The sequence below is a fragment of the Staurois parvus genome, unplaced genomic scaffold, assembly GCF_062004578.1.
Source record: "Staurois parvus isolate SC_StPar_1 unplaced genomic scaffold, SC_StPar_1.0 ptg000058l, whole genome shotgun sequence".
NCBI lineage: Eukaryota > Metazoa > Chordata > Amphibia > Anura > Ranidae > Staurois > Staurois parvus.
In genome coordinates, this window is record NW_028317854.1 from 5806106 (window position 1) to 5823754 (window position 17649).

The window sequence follows — 17649 nt, forward strand, 5'->3', positions numbered from 1 at the left end:
CGTGAGGAAAGTACTGCCGATAACCGGCAGTACTGATGATCAGTGCCCAGCAGTGCCGCCCACAAGTGCACATCAGTGCCACCCACCTGTGCCCATCAGTGCTGCCAATCAGTGCCACACATCAGTGCCCATCATTGTTGCATAGCAGTGCCAGTTCATCAGTGCTGCCTATCAGTGCAGCCTCATCAACGCACATCAGTGAAGGAGAAAAATTACCTGTTTGCAAAATTTTATAATAGAAACAAAGAAAAACTCTTTTTTTTCAAAATTTTTGCTTTTTTGTTTATAGCGTAAAAAATAAAACACCCAGCGGCAAGTACATACCACCAAAAGAAGCTCTATTTGTGTGAAAAAAATGATAAAAATTTCATATGGGTGCAGTGTTGCATGACCACGCAATTGTCAAAGTGCAACAGCGCTGAAAGCTAAAAATTGGCCTGGGCACGAAGGGGGTATAAGTGCTTGGTAGACAACTGGTTAATGTGTATGGCGAGCTTTGGCTTCCGCACCCCTGAACCCATCCCTGATAAATTGCTGGGGAATGTGATGGCTTGTTAAAGGAACAATCCCAATCTGTGTAAGCCAGGGGGTCTCCAATCTTTCCAAAGGGCCAGGTTACTGTCCTGCAGACTATAGTGGGGCCGGACTTTGCCCAGTGGAAGTAGATACCGCCTCTGTGTCAGTGCATGTAACCAATGTCCTGAGATTGGTATTAGTGGGAGGAAGAGTGCCCCATCGTTGGTGTCAGTGGGAGGAATGATGCCCTATCACTATTTCAGTGAGAGCAGTAGTGCCCCATCGCTGGTGTCCGTGGGAGGAAGAGGGCCCCATCGCTGGTGTCCGTGGGAGGAAGAGGGCCCCATCGCTGGTGTCCGTGGGAGGAAGAGGGCCCCATCGCTGGTGTCCGTGGGAGGAAGAGGGCCCCATCGCTGGTGTCCGTGGGAGGAAGAGGGCCCCATCGCTGGTGTCCGTGGGAGGAAGAGGGCCCCATCGCTGGTGTCCGTGGGAGGAAGAGGGCCCCATCGCTGGTGTCCGTGGGAGGAAGAGGGCCCCATCGCTGGTGTCCGTGGGAGGAAGAGGGCCCCATCGCTGGTGTCCGTGGGAGGAAGAGGGCCCCATCGCTGGTGTCCGTGGGAGGAAGAGGGCCCCATCGCTGGTGTCCGTGGGAGGAAGAGGGCCCCATCGCTGGTGTCCGTGGGAGGAAGAGGGCCCCATCGCTGGTGTCAGTGGGAGGAAGAGGGCCCCATCGCTGGTGTCAGTGGGAGGAAGAGGGCCCCATCGCTGGTGTCAGTGGGAGGAAGAGGGCCCCACCGCTGGTGTCAGTGGGAGAAAGAGGGCCCCACCGCTGGTGTCAGTGGGAGAAAGAGTGCCCCACCGCTGGTGTCAGTGGGAGAAAGAGTGCCCCACCGCTGGTGTCAGTGGGAGAAAGAGTGCCCCACCGCTGGTGTCAGTGGGAGAAAGAGTGCCCCACCGCTGGTGTCAGTGGGAGAAAGAGTGCCCCACCGCTGGTGTCAGTGGGAGAAAGAGTGCCCCACCGCTGGTGTCAGTGGGAGAAAGAGTGCCCCACCGCTGGTGTCAGTGGGAGAAAGAGTGCCCCACCGCTGGTGTCAGTGGGAGAAAGAGTGCCCCACCGCTGGTGTCAGTGGGAGAAAGAGTGCCCCACCGCTGGTGTCAGTGGGAGAAAGAGTGCCCCACCGCTGGTGTCAGTGGGAGAAAGAGTGCCCCACCGCTGGTGTCAGTGGGAGAAAGAGTGCCCCACCGCTGGTGTCAGTGGGAGAAAGAGTGCCCCACCGCTGGTGTCAGTGGGAGAAAGAGTGCCCCACCGCTGGTGTCAGTGGGAGGAAGAGTGCCCCATCGTTGATGTCAGTGGGAGGAAGAGTGCCCCATCGCTGGTGTCAGTGGGAGAAAGACTGCCCCGTCAGACCGAATAAAGGCAGGCAAAGGGCCACTGTTTGGAGAGCACTGATCTAACCCACCTTATGGACAATAACCTTCTTGACCCATTACAATCCGGCTTCCGTCCCCTACACTCCACCGAAACTGCCCTCCTCAAAATCACTAACGACCTACTAAACGCCAAAGCCAAGGGCGACTACTCTGTACTCCTTCTCCTGGACCTCTCTGCGGCCTTTGACACAGTCGACCACCCCCTCCTCCTTAATAAACTACTCTCCCTTGGCATCAGAGATACCGCTCTCTCCTGGTTCTCATCTTACCTATCCCGACGCTCCTTCAGCGTCACCTACAATGGCGCCACCTCCCCCTCCCTCCCCCTCTCTGTTGGGGTCCCTCAAGGCTCTGTCCTTGGACCCCTTCTCTTCTCCATCTACACCTCCTCCCTGGGCACACTCATACACTCCCATGGCTTTAATTATCACCTCTATGCTGACGACACCCAAATTTACCTCTCCACCCCTCTCCTCACCCCCACTATCTCCGCCCGCATCACTCACCTCCTAAACGACATCTCAGACTGGATGTCGCTCCATTTCCTCAAGCTTAACCTCTCCAAAACCGAACTCCTCGTCTTTCCCCCTGCCCACACCCCCCCCCCCCCCCCCATCCTATCCATCACCACCACCAACACCACTATCATTCCCGCCCCGCAAGCCAAAGTTCTTGGCGTCATTCTTGACTCGAACCTCTCCTTCCTGCCTCATGTCAAATCACTTACATACACCTGCAGGCTCCATCTCCGCAATATTGCTAAGATACGCTCCTTCCTCACCCCAGACACCACCAAACTTCTTGTACACTCCCTCATCATCTCACGCCTTGACTATTGCAACTCTCTTCTCACTGGCCTACCCAAGTGCAGGCTCTCCCCGCTCCAAACCATCCTGAACTCAGCGGCCAGACTCATCCACCTCACCACCCGCTCCACCTCTGCCACCCCCCTCTGCCTCTCCCTCCACTGGCTCCCGATTGCCCAACGCATCAAATTTAAACTTCTAATCCTGACCTACAAAGCCGTTCATAACACTGCCCCTGACTACCTCACCAACCTGATCCCTAAGTACCACCCTACCCGTAGTACCCTTCGCTCCTCACAGGACCTCCTTCTATCCTGCTCCCTGGTCTCCTCCTCCCATGCAAGACTGCAGGACTTCTCCAGGTCCTCCCCTATCCTCTGGAACTCACTGCCCCAATCCATCCGACTATCGCCTTCCCTCCCCACATTCAGGCGCTCCCTCAAAACCCATCTCTTCAGGGAAGCCTACCCCACCCTCACCTAACGGCCATTCTCCCTCATTCCTCCAACCACTTCATCCCCCTCAGCCACTTCATTCCCCTCAGCCACATCCTATTGTTCCACTACCCCCTCCCTCCTAGATTGTAAGCTTGAAAGAGTAGGGCCCTCTTACCCCTCGTACGCTGTCTGTTTTTGTTGTACTGTGCCATGTATTGTCCCCCTATTGTACAGCGCTGAGCAAACCCTTTGGCGCTATATAAACTCGATATAATAATAATAATAATAATAATAACACAAAGCAGGTTCTTTTCTGTGCCATACATACCTCATAATTGCTCAGTAATGCTGCATTTGCATCTTTTCTGGAATAAATAAGAAATAAAACCATAAATGACACCATAATGTAGACACAATAGGACATCTACCAATCTCAGCAGTTCATCTCTTAAGCCGACAATAATCGTCCAATACTGCCTGTGATACAACCTCATACCCCACATACAGTACGTCAGCGAATAGAAGACAAGCCTTGGAATGGATATACAGCTAACTTACACTTCCATGCTTTCCTCCTGTACGTGCTCCTACAGCATTCTCCTTCCCCCGGAAACCAGCTGTGTGTACAAGGTTCCGCCAACCTATGAGAGCAGGGATTTACCTCCCTCACACAGAGCCCACACACTGCCCCAGCACATTTGTCACAATGGGCAATACCGACCAATAAGAAGTACATTCGCTCAGACCATTTGTACCCGGCATCTGTTATATTTGTAGATATTACCATTGAATCCTTGTTATATTATACCATTTCTAACACGCTGAAACCATCACACTGTCTCTAGTCCTTTACTGCTAATTATACATTGACATCGTTATAAAACTTGGCAGCGACTTCGGCCAGGTTCGAATCCAAGCCCACAATCATTGCGGGCGGGAACTCTCCTGATGTGCCATAAAGCCGCTGACTGCTTAGTCAGCTCCGTGCAATTCTATTGTAGAATGATGTGATGTGACGTCAGTAAGACTGTCCAATCCCCGCCTGCTGAACTCAATGAAACGTGTTAGAAGAAAGCAAAGTGACAGCTTTTCTGGGACTGGTCACACCAAGGGGGGGGGGGCGGAGCTGCCTGTGTCAGGTTCTCTGATATTGGTCACGCCGAGTGAAGGGGGTGGGGTATTTAGGATATGCCAGTGTAGAGGTGTGAGCTGCCTGGGTCAGGTTCTCTGGGATTGGTTACGCCAGATGAAGGGGGCGGGGTATTTAGGATATGCCAGTGTAGAGGTGTGAGCTGCCTGGGTCAGTTTCTCTGGGATTGGTCACGCCGAGTGAGAGGGGCGGGGTATTTAGGATATGCCAATGTAGAGGTGTGAGCTGCCTGGGTCAGGTTCTCTAGGATTGGTCAGGCCAAGTGAAGGGGCGGGGAATGTCCGACCTGTCAGTGTAAAGGTGTGAGCAGCTTGTGGCAGGTTCTCTGGGCTGGACTGTAAGAGGATCTGTAGTGGGACTGCACACATCAGCTGAGTCGGTATGTCTCTTCCTGCTCCCTATTCATGTACCTGTGGAACTGTCACCTCTGTATACAACAAATGTTAGCAATCCATGTTTCCATAACAGGAGTAAACACATGCTTTTTGACACATAGTGCATGCCTTTAAATACCAGCAGTGTCTGTCTGATCACATCTCATTACAGATGGCAGAATGGCTTACAATTGTGTCTGGTAGTAATAGTCACATTTACTGGACTTTTGGAACATTGAAGACTGCTTGCTTCTTGTTCATTTCACAGCAGATGTGTTGGAGCTACACTGGCAGCTATTTCCAGGTAGCCCCAATGCATAGACAATGCTAAATGACTTGTTTGCAATGGTGTCAGCTCCCACCACAGTGTTGCAGGGTGTCAGTGTTGCATGCAGTTCTTTTTTTAACACAGCTGGGTTGCAACGTGATTCCCCTGCATTGCAATGCTGCTGCAGTAAATAAAAGTGTATTAAATGCCGCTTGTTACATTCCAAGGTCTGTGGAAGAAAAAGAAAACAGTGAGATGCCTCAATATCTGCACATCAGCACTGTGTAACCCAGAGTACAGCAGCAGCTATGCATTCAGCACGGCTTGGTGGTGTGAATGAGCCCCTAAAGCTGTTTAGTCATTTTGGGAATATTAGTTACATGTATTGGTGCGTATTCCATGTCCTGCAGGCTGTTGCCTTATGTATAAATCCTGCTGAGATGCTGCCCAGATGTGTGATCCTACATTGTTGTAGGGGTTAACAGTGGCAGCTACGAGTGTGAAGGACTTGTGCAGCTCGTCTGTCCCTTTTGCCATTCACAGACCTCATACTAATATTGTCCCACCGTGTAATGCATTCTGTCAGTGAGCAGGAGAGATCCTGTCATTCATCTGCTCCTCATCCATTCACAGATTGATTGCTTTTACAAACAATACTAGTATCGATTCTGTGAATGGTAGAGGTGCAGGGAGGGTCAGTGGCACAGGTCCTTCACACTCCTAGCTGTTGTTGTTAACTGCTGCAGTACTGGAAGATTGCCACGTTGGGCAGTATCTAGGGGCAAAAAGGAAGTATTTTTACCACCTGCCTGGAGTTTGCATGTTATCCCTGTGCCTGCATGGGTTTCCTCTGGGTACTCCAGTTTCCTCCCACACTCCAAAGACATGCTGGTCTGTGAATTGGATCCTGTCTAAATTGGCCCTAGTATGTGTATGTATGAATGTGAGTTAGGGATCGTAGACTGTACACCCCTTGAGGGTTGGGGACTAATGTGAATGTACAATATATATGTAAAGTGCTGCATTAATTGACGGCTCTACATAAGTACCTGAAATAAATAAATACATACATGAAACAGCAGCTTACAGAACATGGGATACACTCTATTACATGTAACCAATGTATCCCCCCCCCCCCCAAAACAAACCCTAGGCTCACACTAAATGTGACTTTCAAATCTCACTACTTCACTTGAAGTAGCGCAATTTTAAAGCTGCAGATCAGTGCAATTTGTACCTCCGATCTCACCGCGGCTTGCAACTTCATTTAGCAGAAGTCAATGCAAGCTGCAATGGAATCAGAAAAAATAGTGCAGGAACTATTATTGAAATTGTGCGTTACTTCAGATCACACTGACTAAGACAGTGCCATAGAAATGCGACTTCAGGTGAAATCTGTAAATCGTGTGTCGCACCAGTATGAACCAGGACTAAATGTCAGCTTTAAAGACTAAGTTACCATTTATAAAAAATAATAAATATACATGATTTTGAAGGTAAAAAAAAATATGCATTTATTTATTTTTTTTTTTTTTTACAATGGAGCATGCAAAACATTGCACCTGTCATCAGTAGATCATGGATGCAGTGTCAACTCCTGCAGACATGCGGTACAGCTGTCTGCCTTTTCATTCTATACAGGTAGACAGTTACAGAAGAGCAGGAAGAATCAATAAACAATGAGGGTGTTCATCAGCTCCCTCACAATTCATTTAGAACTACAAGCCGTCTGCCTTGGTGGGACTTGTATTTCATTCATTCATCCGCAAAACTCTATGAATGAGTGATACGGCTGTGTGGGCGGATCCCTGCACAGTTGCGCTTTTTTTAAATTGTGATAATGGGTGCAGAGAGAGGATCCCCTACCTGCTGTCACAGTGGGGGAGATCAGGAGGTTTCAGGGCTGCTGCATTGGAAATATGTTACATGTTACACCCTGAATATGAGTGTAACCTGTTACTAAAAGTGAAGGTATCCTTTAACAATGCTCAGAAGCATACCCCTGCATTTATAGACCCTTTTAGGGCCCATTTACAGAGGGCAGCTGCTGGCAAGAATCAGCAATCCTTACCAGTGGAGAAACTATCCCCATTCACAAAGTGAACAGCATCAGCATGACCAGATCTGTACCCTGTACAAATCAATAACTAATGCCACCGCTGTTCATATGTAACCACTCATCAAAGTAGTTGCAACACAGGCTATCCCCGCTTCAGTCTATCCTGAATTTTGCGGCCAGACTCATCCACCTTACCAACTGCTCCGTATCCGCCACCCCCCTCTGCTAATCCCTCCACTGGCTTCTGATTGCCCAATGCATAAAATTCAAAATATTAACATTGACGTACTAAGCTGTTCATAACACTGCCCCAAACTACATCACCGGCCTGATATCCATCTACCACCCAAAACGCACTCTCCGCTCCTCACAAGACCTCCTACTCTCCAGTTCCCTGGTCTCCTCCTCCTATGCCCATCTCCAGGACTTCTTCAGGGCTTCCCCCATCTTCTGGAACTCACTACCCCAATCCATCAGACTGTCACCTACCCTCCTCACCTTTAGGCGCACCCTGAAAACCCATCTCTTCAGGGAAGCCTACCCCACCCTCACCTAATTGCCGATCTCCTCCGCTCTCCCCACCACTCTATCCCCCACAGCTATTTCCTCCTGTACCACTATCCCCTCCCTCCTAGATTGTAAGCTCCAAGGAGTAGGGCCCTCGAACCCCTCATGTATTGTATTGTTACTGTACTGTCTCGTGTACTGTCTCCCATTATAATGTACAGCGCTGAGCAAACCGTTGGCGCTATATAAATACTGTATAATAATAATAAATGTCATTAGGGACTCCGACTGGCCCTGGACACAGATACTTTGCATCCAGAGAAATGTTCCTGACCACATACAAACTGGTCGCAGCATTTAGCCACATCTGCACATAGCAGCCTATCTGCCCTCATTCACCAATCAGGAGGCTTTAAACATTACAGAACAAGCCCAGATAAATGTAACTATTACCAGCTAAATCATGATGTGGATAAATGAGAACCTTCACAGATGTGTCACAATTTTTGTATTTTATCATCACAAATATATGAAATTGTTTCCCTTTTTATAGTACACTTATTATTTGACTGGTGGATATGTCTGCGTCATGCCATTAATGGATGGCAAATAGATGCTGGCTAAACACAAGGGAATACAAGGGGCAAAATCCCTCCTTTTGAACAAAACAACTTAAAAAAATATAAAAAGTTACATTTCTGACCTTAACCCAGTTCATTTTTTTTTTTTGTCCTGCAGCGTCAGCAGATGGTACATTCATCTTTACAGTGTATACACATGTATAGATATTTGATTTTCAGAAAGAAGATCTCATGTTTTTCCATATTTATTTTAGATTTGCTCCTGTAAAAGTGAAGATATCCCTGAACTTAAGCTATGGCATCTGAGGTAATCTTTCGATTTTGGATATGAAAAGGTTTCTTTCATTAGTAAATTTTAGGTTTATTTTTGTTAGCAATGTTATAAATTTCTTTCTTAACAGAAACATTAAAACAGTGACAGAGCTGGTAAAATTTCTAAATATACCCTATTAATTATGTCTTACGCTGGCCATAGACTGTGCAAATTTCACTCAAAAAGTCGATTGTTCCATTGACTTTTGTCAAAGGATCCTGTTGAAAATTTTTCAGCCAAACAGCGGCTGCATCCAATCAGATGAAGCTTCTGTTCAAGTATTTTGACAGCTAAATATACCCTATTAATTATGTCTTACGCCGGCCATAGACCAGGGGCGGACTGACAACTCATGGGGCCCCCGGGCAATAGGGGATCATGGGGCCCCTGTGTCCTTGCCCAAACTCAAAAAAGCCTATGAAAAAGGTACCAGGGGCATCTCATGGGGCTCCCTACTGACCCCGGGCCCTCGGGCGGTGCCGAGTTTCCAAATGGTCAGTCTGCCCCTGCCATAGACTGTGCAAATTTCACTCAGTGGGTGGCCCTGCTTTGTTTGATAAAAGTCGATTGTTCCATTGACTTTTGCCAAAGAAACCTGTTGAAAAATTTTCAGCCAAACAGCGGCTGCATCCAATCAGATGAAGCTTCTGTTCAAGTATTTTGACAGCTAAATATACCCTATTAATTATGTCTTACGCTGGCCATAGACCAGGGGCGGACTGACAACTCATAGGGCCCCCGGGCAATAGGGGATCATGGGGCCCCTGTGTCCTTGCCCAAACTCAAAAAAGCCTATGAAAAAGGTACCAGGGGCATCTCATGGGGCTCCCTACTGACCTCGGGCGGTGCCGAGTTTCCAAATGGTCAGTCTGCCCCTGCCATAGACTGTGCAAATTTCACTCAGTGGGTGGCCCTGCTTTGTTTGATAAAAGTCGATTGTTCCATTGACTTTTGCCAAAGAAACCTGTTGAAAAATTTTCACCCAAACAGCTGCTGTATCCAATCAGATGCAGCTGCTGTTCAAGTATTTTGACAGCTGTCAATATACAATAGCTTTGCAAAGAACCAGAAAACTTTAATTCTCCTGTGCTTGGGGAGTGGGTCCCAAAAGGTCAATAGGTTGCAATCATATCTTGGCTCTCATGGAATGCACTCACCTTGCTGCCCTCACAAGACTGGGGAAGTCTAGGGATACTGCAATAGTAAACAAACACAAAGAACCAGCAAACACAAATGCTCCTGTGCTTGGGGATGGACTCGATGCAGGCTACAACCACATAAGGAATGTCCTGGAACATGCACACCTTGCTGCCCTCAAATGGACCGGGGGAATGCAAATATACTGAATGAGGAAAGAAAAAACAGAGGGCGCACAGGCCTAGTGCATTACCATAAAAAATGTTTAATAAAAAATAAAGTATGTGTTGTACTCACAAACGACAATATAGTCAAGGCACATCATAAAAGAACAGCTGGGTCAACACCGCGTTGAGTAACAGTCCACAATAGGGAGTATAGACATCCAAAAGGTTGACGCGTTTCAAGGACTTGCCTCTTCCTCAGAGCCTTTTGGATGTCTATACTCCCTATTGTGGACTGTTACTCAGCGCGGTGTTGACCCAGCTGTTCTTTATGATGTGCCTTGACTATATTGTCGTTTGTGAGTACAACACATACTTTACTTTTTATTAAACATTTTTTATGGTAATGCACTAGGCCTGTGCGCCCTCTGTTTTTTCTTTCCTCATTCAATAAACAAACACACACTGGCCTAGTGCATTATTTTTAAAACATGGCTTTATTGTGTAAAAAAGGTAAGTGTTATACTCACAAAATCCGCTAAAAGTACAAGCTCATTGCATGGAAACAGCACAGTTCAGTCCACAATACATCACAACGTAACAGAATGATGGAATCTCAACAGGCTGATGCGTTTCGAGGATTTACCCTCTTCCTCAGAGCTCTGAGGAAGAGGATCAGCCCTTGAAACGCACCAGCCTGTTGAGATTCCAAAGTTCTGTTACGCTGTGATGTATTGCGGACTGAACTGTGCTGTTTCCATGGGATGAGCTTATACTTGACCTGTCGAGATTCCATCGTTCTGTTACGCTATGATGTATTGCGGACTGAACTGTGATTTTTCCATGCGATAAGCTTGTACTTTTAGCTGATTTTGTGAGTATAACACTTACCTTTTTTACACAATAAAGCCATGTTTTAAGGATAATGCACTAGGCCAATGAGCCATCTGTTTGTTTGTTATTGCAATATACAATAGCTGCAGCAGGAGATTCATTCATCCACACTGTATAGTGTAGATGGAGGAATCCATTAATTTTTTAATTTTTTTTTTTTTTTTTTTTTTTTCATTCTGCAGGCTGAACTAAATAAAGCTATCAGTGTGTAGCCAGCTTTATTCACTGAGTTATGGAGGACTGGTGATATTTAAACTACCTGACCTACTAAAGCAGAATTGTATTCTGTGATAACCATGCATTAAAGGAACCTTGTCAGATTGAAAACAACTCAACATCTTTTATATTCGCTCACCTCTCCAGTGCTTCATGTCTTTTATCATCTCTCCAGTGCTGCAACTTCCATTAGCTTTTTGGGTTTTTTTGTCATTTCTAGAAATTTCAGAGACCTGTGTCCACAGCTGCACGCCATGGTTCCATCTTTTGACCCCTATATTACTAGAAGACGTAGCAGTGATGTAGGGGTTGGAGGAAGGAGCCACAGCATGTGGCTAACGGTCTTGGGCGTTAAGGTTCAAAGAACTGGTAATATTTCAACTACCCAACCTACTAAACCAGAATTGTATAGTGTGATAACCATGCTTTACAGGAATTTTGACAGATTGAAAAGAAACATCACTTCAATAGAAGAGTTTTTATACTTGCTCGCGTTTTTGGCAGCTTGGGTCTCTTACTTTGTTCCCATTCCAGTGCTGCTGCTTCAGTAAACTTTGCCAGCTTTTGTCACTTCCTGGAGTGTCGGGCACCTGTGTCTGTTGCTGCACACCATGGTTCCATTTTTCAACCCCTTTGCCACTACAGGACTCAGCAGTGATGTACAGGTTGGAGGAAAGAGCAGCATCAAATGGCTAAGGGACATAAGGAGCAATACTACCAAAAGCATTGAATGCCAAAAAAGGTTACAGAGGCTGGGAAAATAACAGTCTACCAGCAAAACTAAAAAGCTCTCCCTTGCAATGGAGCTGTGTCTCAACTGGCGGTTTTATTTTACTGAAAGAGTGGTTGATGCTCGGAATAGACTTCCAGCAGTGGCAGTGTGTCAGTCAATAGTAATTGGACTCAAACATGCTTGGAACAAGCTTAGATCTATACTCAGGCAAAAAAGTTAAAGTAAAAAAAATTAATTGCAAAAATACAACAAAAAATAACAGTGCTCAAATATACCATGAACATAATATATATGTATACTATGCAGTTATTTTCTTTTTTGTTTTCTTTTAATTCAAGGTGTTGTTTTGGGGGAGAACTGCTTGGTTGAATACTGAAGATGTAACCAAACTGGGCACAGGTGTTTTGTACGTTTTTTTGTTTTTAGTTGAAAAATAAAGCAGGCAGACTCGATAGGCCACTAGGTCTCTTTCTGCCATCATTCTGTGTTTCTATGAACAATAAGATCTTTATAGAAAGGGATATTGATTTTTTTTTTTTTTTAATTACATGATTAAAGTAGAAGCCAACTTGTTTCCTACAAATAAAAAAAATCTGGTCCCCCTGCATGTTTAAGTCATAATCTACTAGCATCAGGGGCGGACTGACAACTCATGGGGCCCCTGGGCAATAAGAGATTATGGGGCCCCTGTGTCCTTGCCCAAACTCAAAAAAGCCTATGAAAAGGTACCAGGGGCATCTCATGGGGCCCCCTACTGACCCCGGGCCCCTTCGGGCAGTGCCCGAGTTTCCAAATGGTCAGTCCGCCCCTGACTAGCGTGCACCGCATACTAGCACATTATGACAGACTTACCTGTTAACCGAACCCTTCAGTTACTGATAAGATATACAGTAAAACAAGATAATGGAAGGAAACTTAATTAAAGGCTTAGTCTACTAAAATGTGCATTTCAATTATGGATTGGTTCTGATGAGCTGAATCACTCGCTGTCTCCTTGTATATCTTAGAAACTTCAGTGGGGAGCATTGTCATGGCTCCCCAGTGCTTCCATCTTCGCCCTGTTTTATTTCCGGATTTTTGGCCGCTTGAATAGCTGAGCTGCATCGATACTACTTCAGTGCATGCATACAGGAGTCACATTGCTGCAGCATGCAGAGCAGGCCATAAATGTGATCTGAGCTGCATATATATGGCTTATATCACATTACCGACTGACAGGCAGGAAGGACATTTATGACAGAAGAGACCGCTACTGGTATCCATAACTGACATCTCTGAAATCCAAAAGGTCACATCTGAGCTGCTTTGGTCTGTTAGGGCTTTTTTCTCCGACAACCAGGTCTATGCTATGCATGCAGTGGGAAACGGCACACAAGCAAATTATATACTGTAAATTGCATTCAGTTACTGATGAGATATACAGTAAAACAAGATAATGGAAGGAAACTTAATTAAATGATTAGTCCACTAAAATGTACATTTCAATTATGGATTGGCTCTGATGAGCTGAATCACTTGCTGTCTCCTTGTATATCTTAGAAACTTCAGTGGGGAGATTTTTCCTGCTCTGCTCCCAACAACCACAATGGAGTCTCATTCTCATATACAAAGGTCTCACCACTAGAGCCTCTAAAAGAGGTATAAGAAGCTAGTCACCTTCCTGAGCTTTTGGCATCTATGTAAAAGGTGATCCTTTTTTGGATAGCTGTATCTTTTAGTTGAGACGTGGGGGAAATGAGTTGTAATTTTTCTCTGCAACTCTTGTAAGGAACTGGTAGTCCTGCTGTGCGATTTGTCTTGTGATCAGGATTAAACTGTGAACACTTTGTGCTTGGAAGATTTTATATATTTATCTTAACCACTTCTCCATAGTTATGTACGCTGTAGTTGGTTGCATACTGTAAAATGTTTTAGTCCTGAACAGAACATTTAAAATCGTGGTCAAGCCGTCATTCAATAGTTACCGTTCTTATTCCCAAATCTACAGGGGTTATGATAGCTGGCCTGAGACACTATGTGGACTGGACATGCAGGCATGATCTCTATCTCATGGCCCTAAGGCAGCCTTTTTCAACCAGGGTGCCCAGGCACCCTGGGGTGCCTTGAGGTTTCTTCAGGGGTGCCTTGGCAAAATGTCTAAAAATTGCCCAAAACGTGTATACAAGCCAGTGGGTGGATAGGCCTGCCTTTTAGTTAATAAATCACCTCTAACGTTGGGTGTCCTACAAGTGTGGATGTTGCTGCATTATAAAAACTATCAGAATAGTTTCTCATATTTTAGAATGGGGTGTCCCTTTAACATTTTGGACAGACTTGAGGCACCCTATTTTAGAATGAGGTGCCTCAAGACTGTCCATAATTTTAAAGGGTGCCTCGGGACTACCAATAATTTTTAAAGGGTGCCTTGACTGAAGAAAGGTTGGGAAACACTGCCCTATGGCACCTGTTCTGTACATGACTATTGACTACACAGACTATTGTACCAGACAGCCATCTGTGTTTTGGTCAGTGGAGCAAGGCAAGGGATGTGCATTGCAGACACCTAAGCAGCTCATTAGTTAAAATCCTTAATGATCAGACAAGATCTTCTAACTAGTCCAATAGCTATTCTTCCCTAGGAAGCCTCAGTCGGTGCTGTCTTTGGGTTCCTCATGGAGCTTTAGAATTTAGATCATTACCCATTCCAGCTGAAAACAGTAGACAGCCCTCCAATGTCAATAGGGCAACTATCCACGTACCAGGATTTACTGTACATCCCTGAGTTGCTATCTTAATCCAAAAGTAGAGGATGACCTTCACAATGCCAAAGTCTGCCCATAGTGAAGCTTTTAAATAAAACAAGGAATTTTCTTCACTTTGTAGAAGTCTTCATAATTTTGCCCCAGCCTGTGTTTTGGATTGGCACTGGACAACCCGCAGAGGTAAAGCCAAAGATATTGTATGTTGCAGTTTATCAGAATTAGCTACTTACTAAGAAGAAATTCTATAGGTCCTATGTGGAGCACCCATGATTAATTTTACTTAACCACTTCTCGTCTGGCCCATGTAGATAAACGGCCGGACGGGAATGCTGCTGAAGCGGGTGGACGTTTCTAAACGTCCCCCCGCATTCACTGCCTGTGCACGCTTCGTGGGAGCATTCGGCACCGCGATAGGTGACCACTGTGTCCTCAGGACACAATGGAACACAGATCGCTGTACGGGACCTCTGTGTGAGGTCCCGATTCATCTGATCACTGATTGGCCAATCAGTGATCACATGAATAGTAGTAAACAAGATGTTACTTCCTGACATTATTGCTTACTACTTGTGAAATCTGAGAATGATTACAGAGGTCACATGGTACAAGGCTATTCACAACAGCCTTGTACCATGTGACAAGCTGTGACCAATCACTGCTCTCACAGTATTTCTCAATGGCTGCATTCCTGCAGCCAGAGAGAGAGAGAAATTATTGCTTTTACAGCCTTTATGGATATAAAAGCTATCAGTGTAAAAAAAGAAAAAAAAATCATCACCCTCCACAAGTAGTACAGTGTCACTATGGTGACGCTGTAGTGCTAGGGTGACAGTATGTAAAAAACAAAAAAACTAAAACATAAATAATAATAAAAAAATAAAAATTAAACATATTTTTGAAAAATTATAATTTTTGGTTATAAACTAATTTGGTTATTTTTTTTACTAAAAGATAGATGAATACATTTTTGACCAAGATTTATGAAGAAAGATTATTTATTTACAAAATTGTATAAGAAAAACACTTTTTTTTTTTTTCTCTTCAAAGTTTTTTGAAAATTTTTGTGGTGTTTATCCCAGTGGTGAATAAATGCCACCAAAATAAAGTTTTATCTGTCTCAAAAAAATGCTGAAAAAATTCATATGGGTACAGTGTTGCATGACCGCGCAATTGTCATTCATAGTGTGATAGCACTGAAAGCTGAAAATTGGCCTGGACTGGAAGGGGGTGAAAGTGTCCGGACTTGAAGTGGTTAAAATAACAAGAATAAAAAATAGTATATTAATAATCATAATAAAAATAACAGTAATGCCAATGTTACCCGATCTTGATCTATACACAAGTTGATTTTGTGGGGAAAAGAAAAGTATAAATACTGTATATGTATATTATAGTAAACAAAAATGCTTTATCGTTAATTAATTTTTTTCAACCAAATGGCATTTTTTTCTTATTAAATCAATTGTATTACAAATTTGAATCTATTTGGAAGGGAATGAAAATCTACCATATGAAGGCATCGTCAAATCTGACAAAGGTTTAAACCCTTCTTCATTCTATTGAAAATGAGAGTTTTTAGATTGAAAGTGAAGTTCCACTCATGGTGTAAAAAAGTAAGTCAGCAGCTACAAAAACTGTAGCTGCTGACTTTTAAAAAACAGCTACTTACCTGTCCCTCGGTGTGTTCCCCACAGCCCGTTTCACCTGCCGTCCTGTATTCCTGGAGGCTGGCATCTTCAGTGTGGGCACACGGCTGTGACTGCTTGCGGCTTCACAGCTGGGTACCCACTGCGCATGTGCAAGTAGCGCTGCGCTTCATGAATGGTCCTGTAGTGTTCTGGGACCTGTCACGTGTCCCAAAAGACTACCGGGAGGGAGGACGCCTTCTGTTTCCGATCGCCTAGGCGATCGAACTGGAAGTGGGAACCTGTCAAATTCAGGTACCCAATTCCCCCTCCACCCCACCCCACAGTGCCAATCCTTAATGCGGAGCGGTCCTTAAAGCGGAACTCCCCCTTTTGGGTGGAGCTCCTCTTGAAGTTATACCTTTTATAGTGTCAGGCCAGACAGAATGTATTTCTCAGTAGATGACAGAGCGGCACACCACTGTAAAATTTCTTATATCTCTTGTTGGGACTGTGATTTTTTTTATTTCAGGAACTTTAATCGCGCCTTCAGTTTACGCAGCGTTTTACATATATATTGTACATTCACATCAGTCCCCAACCCTCAAGGGGTGTACAATCTAAGGTCCCTAACTCGCATCCATACATACACATACTAGGGCCAATTTAGACAGGATCCAATTAACCTACTAGCATGTCTTTGGCGTGTGAGAGGAAACCGGAGTACTCGGAGGAAACCCACACAGGCAGAGGGAGGATATGCAAACTCCAAGCAGGTGGTGCCATGGTTGGGATTTGAACCAACGACCCTGTTACTGCCAGGCAGAAGTGCTAACCATTTAGCCACTGTATTGATGAGATTTCTTATGTGCATTTCCCAGATCTCACACTTGCCATGGCTCTTACAAGGTCCCTGTTTCCCTCTCCCTCCTAAGCAAGCAAGAACATGCAAAACTCCAAATGGGTATGATGACAGCTAGGAAATTCTATGAAGTCTATAAAACTATAGGAAGCCATGGAGTGACTCCACCCAATTTATGTAGTCTAGCAAACAGAGCAACTGTGCTAAAGTTATAAAGTCTGCTCTCTGTAGAAGTTGGAAAATGTGCGCATTGATTAGTCTGATAGGTGAAATTGCTTGTTGTACTCGAAGCTGCTTTGTGCTCCGGTTGTTTGTGCCAGAACCCAGTATGTCCTGTGACTAATCTTATGAAATAGGTACTGGTCACTTGATCTCTGATGTCTTTGTTGTCCTAATGTCATTCAGCGTAGGCTGTTTTCTATTAAACGTAATGAGAGAGCTATCAGTGGAATTATGCAAGAGCACATGATGTTCTGTCAATGTTCCAGACCACTTATCTCTTAATGTAGAATAGTGTATTTCATGTCAGACAGGATTGGTAACTGCAATAAACGGTTCTGAATTTAACATTTCAATTTTGAACTTTTTAAAGAGCATGAATCCGCTTGCAGCCAATTATATTTGGTTCCTTCAATATTATTTGGTGCATTTTGTGTGCATTTGTAGTCATTTGTTAGCTGTTAGTAATTTTTTTCTCATCATTTTATTGTGGCTCCCATTGGAGAAATTTTCTTTCGTTTCCTGTCTTGGTGACAATATTATGACAGGAAATAAGAGGTCATCTCCAACAGGAACACAGATAGCAATTAAAAACCTAGTTGTGGGTGTTGATACA

The 17649-nt window shown here is 44.9% G+C and overlaps 2 protein-coding genes across 3 annotated transcripts in view; one reads left to right on the forward strand and one right to left on the reverse strand.

Moving 5' to 3' along the window:
• Positions 1 to 3956, reverse strand: part of CRCP (CGRP receptor component) — a 38089-nt gene extending 34133 nt beyond the window's left edge. Inside the window, exons 1-2 of the mRNA XM_089668458.1 lie at positions 3749 to 3956; positions 3519 to 3555 (exon numbers count right to left, since the gene is read on the reverse strand). Of these exons, the coding sequence (XP_089524584.1) occupies positions 3519 to 3555; positions 3749 to 3756 (45 nt within the window). The 5' untranslated portion in view covers positions 3757 to 3956. The remainder of the gene's footprint in view (positions 1 to 3518; positions 3556 to 3748) is intronic.
• Positions 3957 to 4581: 625 nt separating this feature from the next.
• ASL (argininosuccinate lyase) overlaps positions 4582 to 17649 on the forward strand; it is a 60477-nt gene continuing 47409 nt past the window's right edge. The window contains exons 1-2 of one of the 2 annotated variants that reach the window (XM_089668459.1): positions 4582 to 4719; positions 8384 to 8436. In XM_089668459.1, coding sequence (XP_089524585.1) covers positions 8425 to 8436 — 12 coding nt within the window. In that variant the 5' untranslated portion in view covers positions 4582 to 4719; positions 8384 to 8424. The remainder of the gene's footprint in view (positions 4720 to 8383; positions 8437 to 17649) is intronic. The other variant, XM_089668460.1, reaches the window with a different exon arrangement.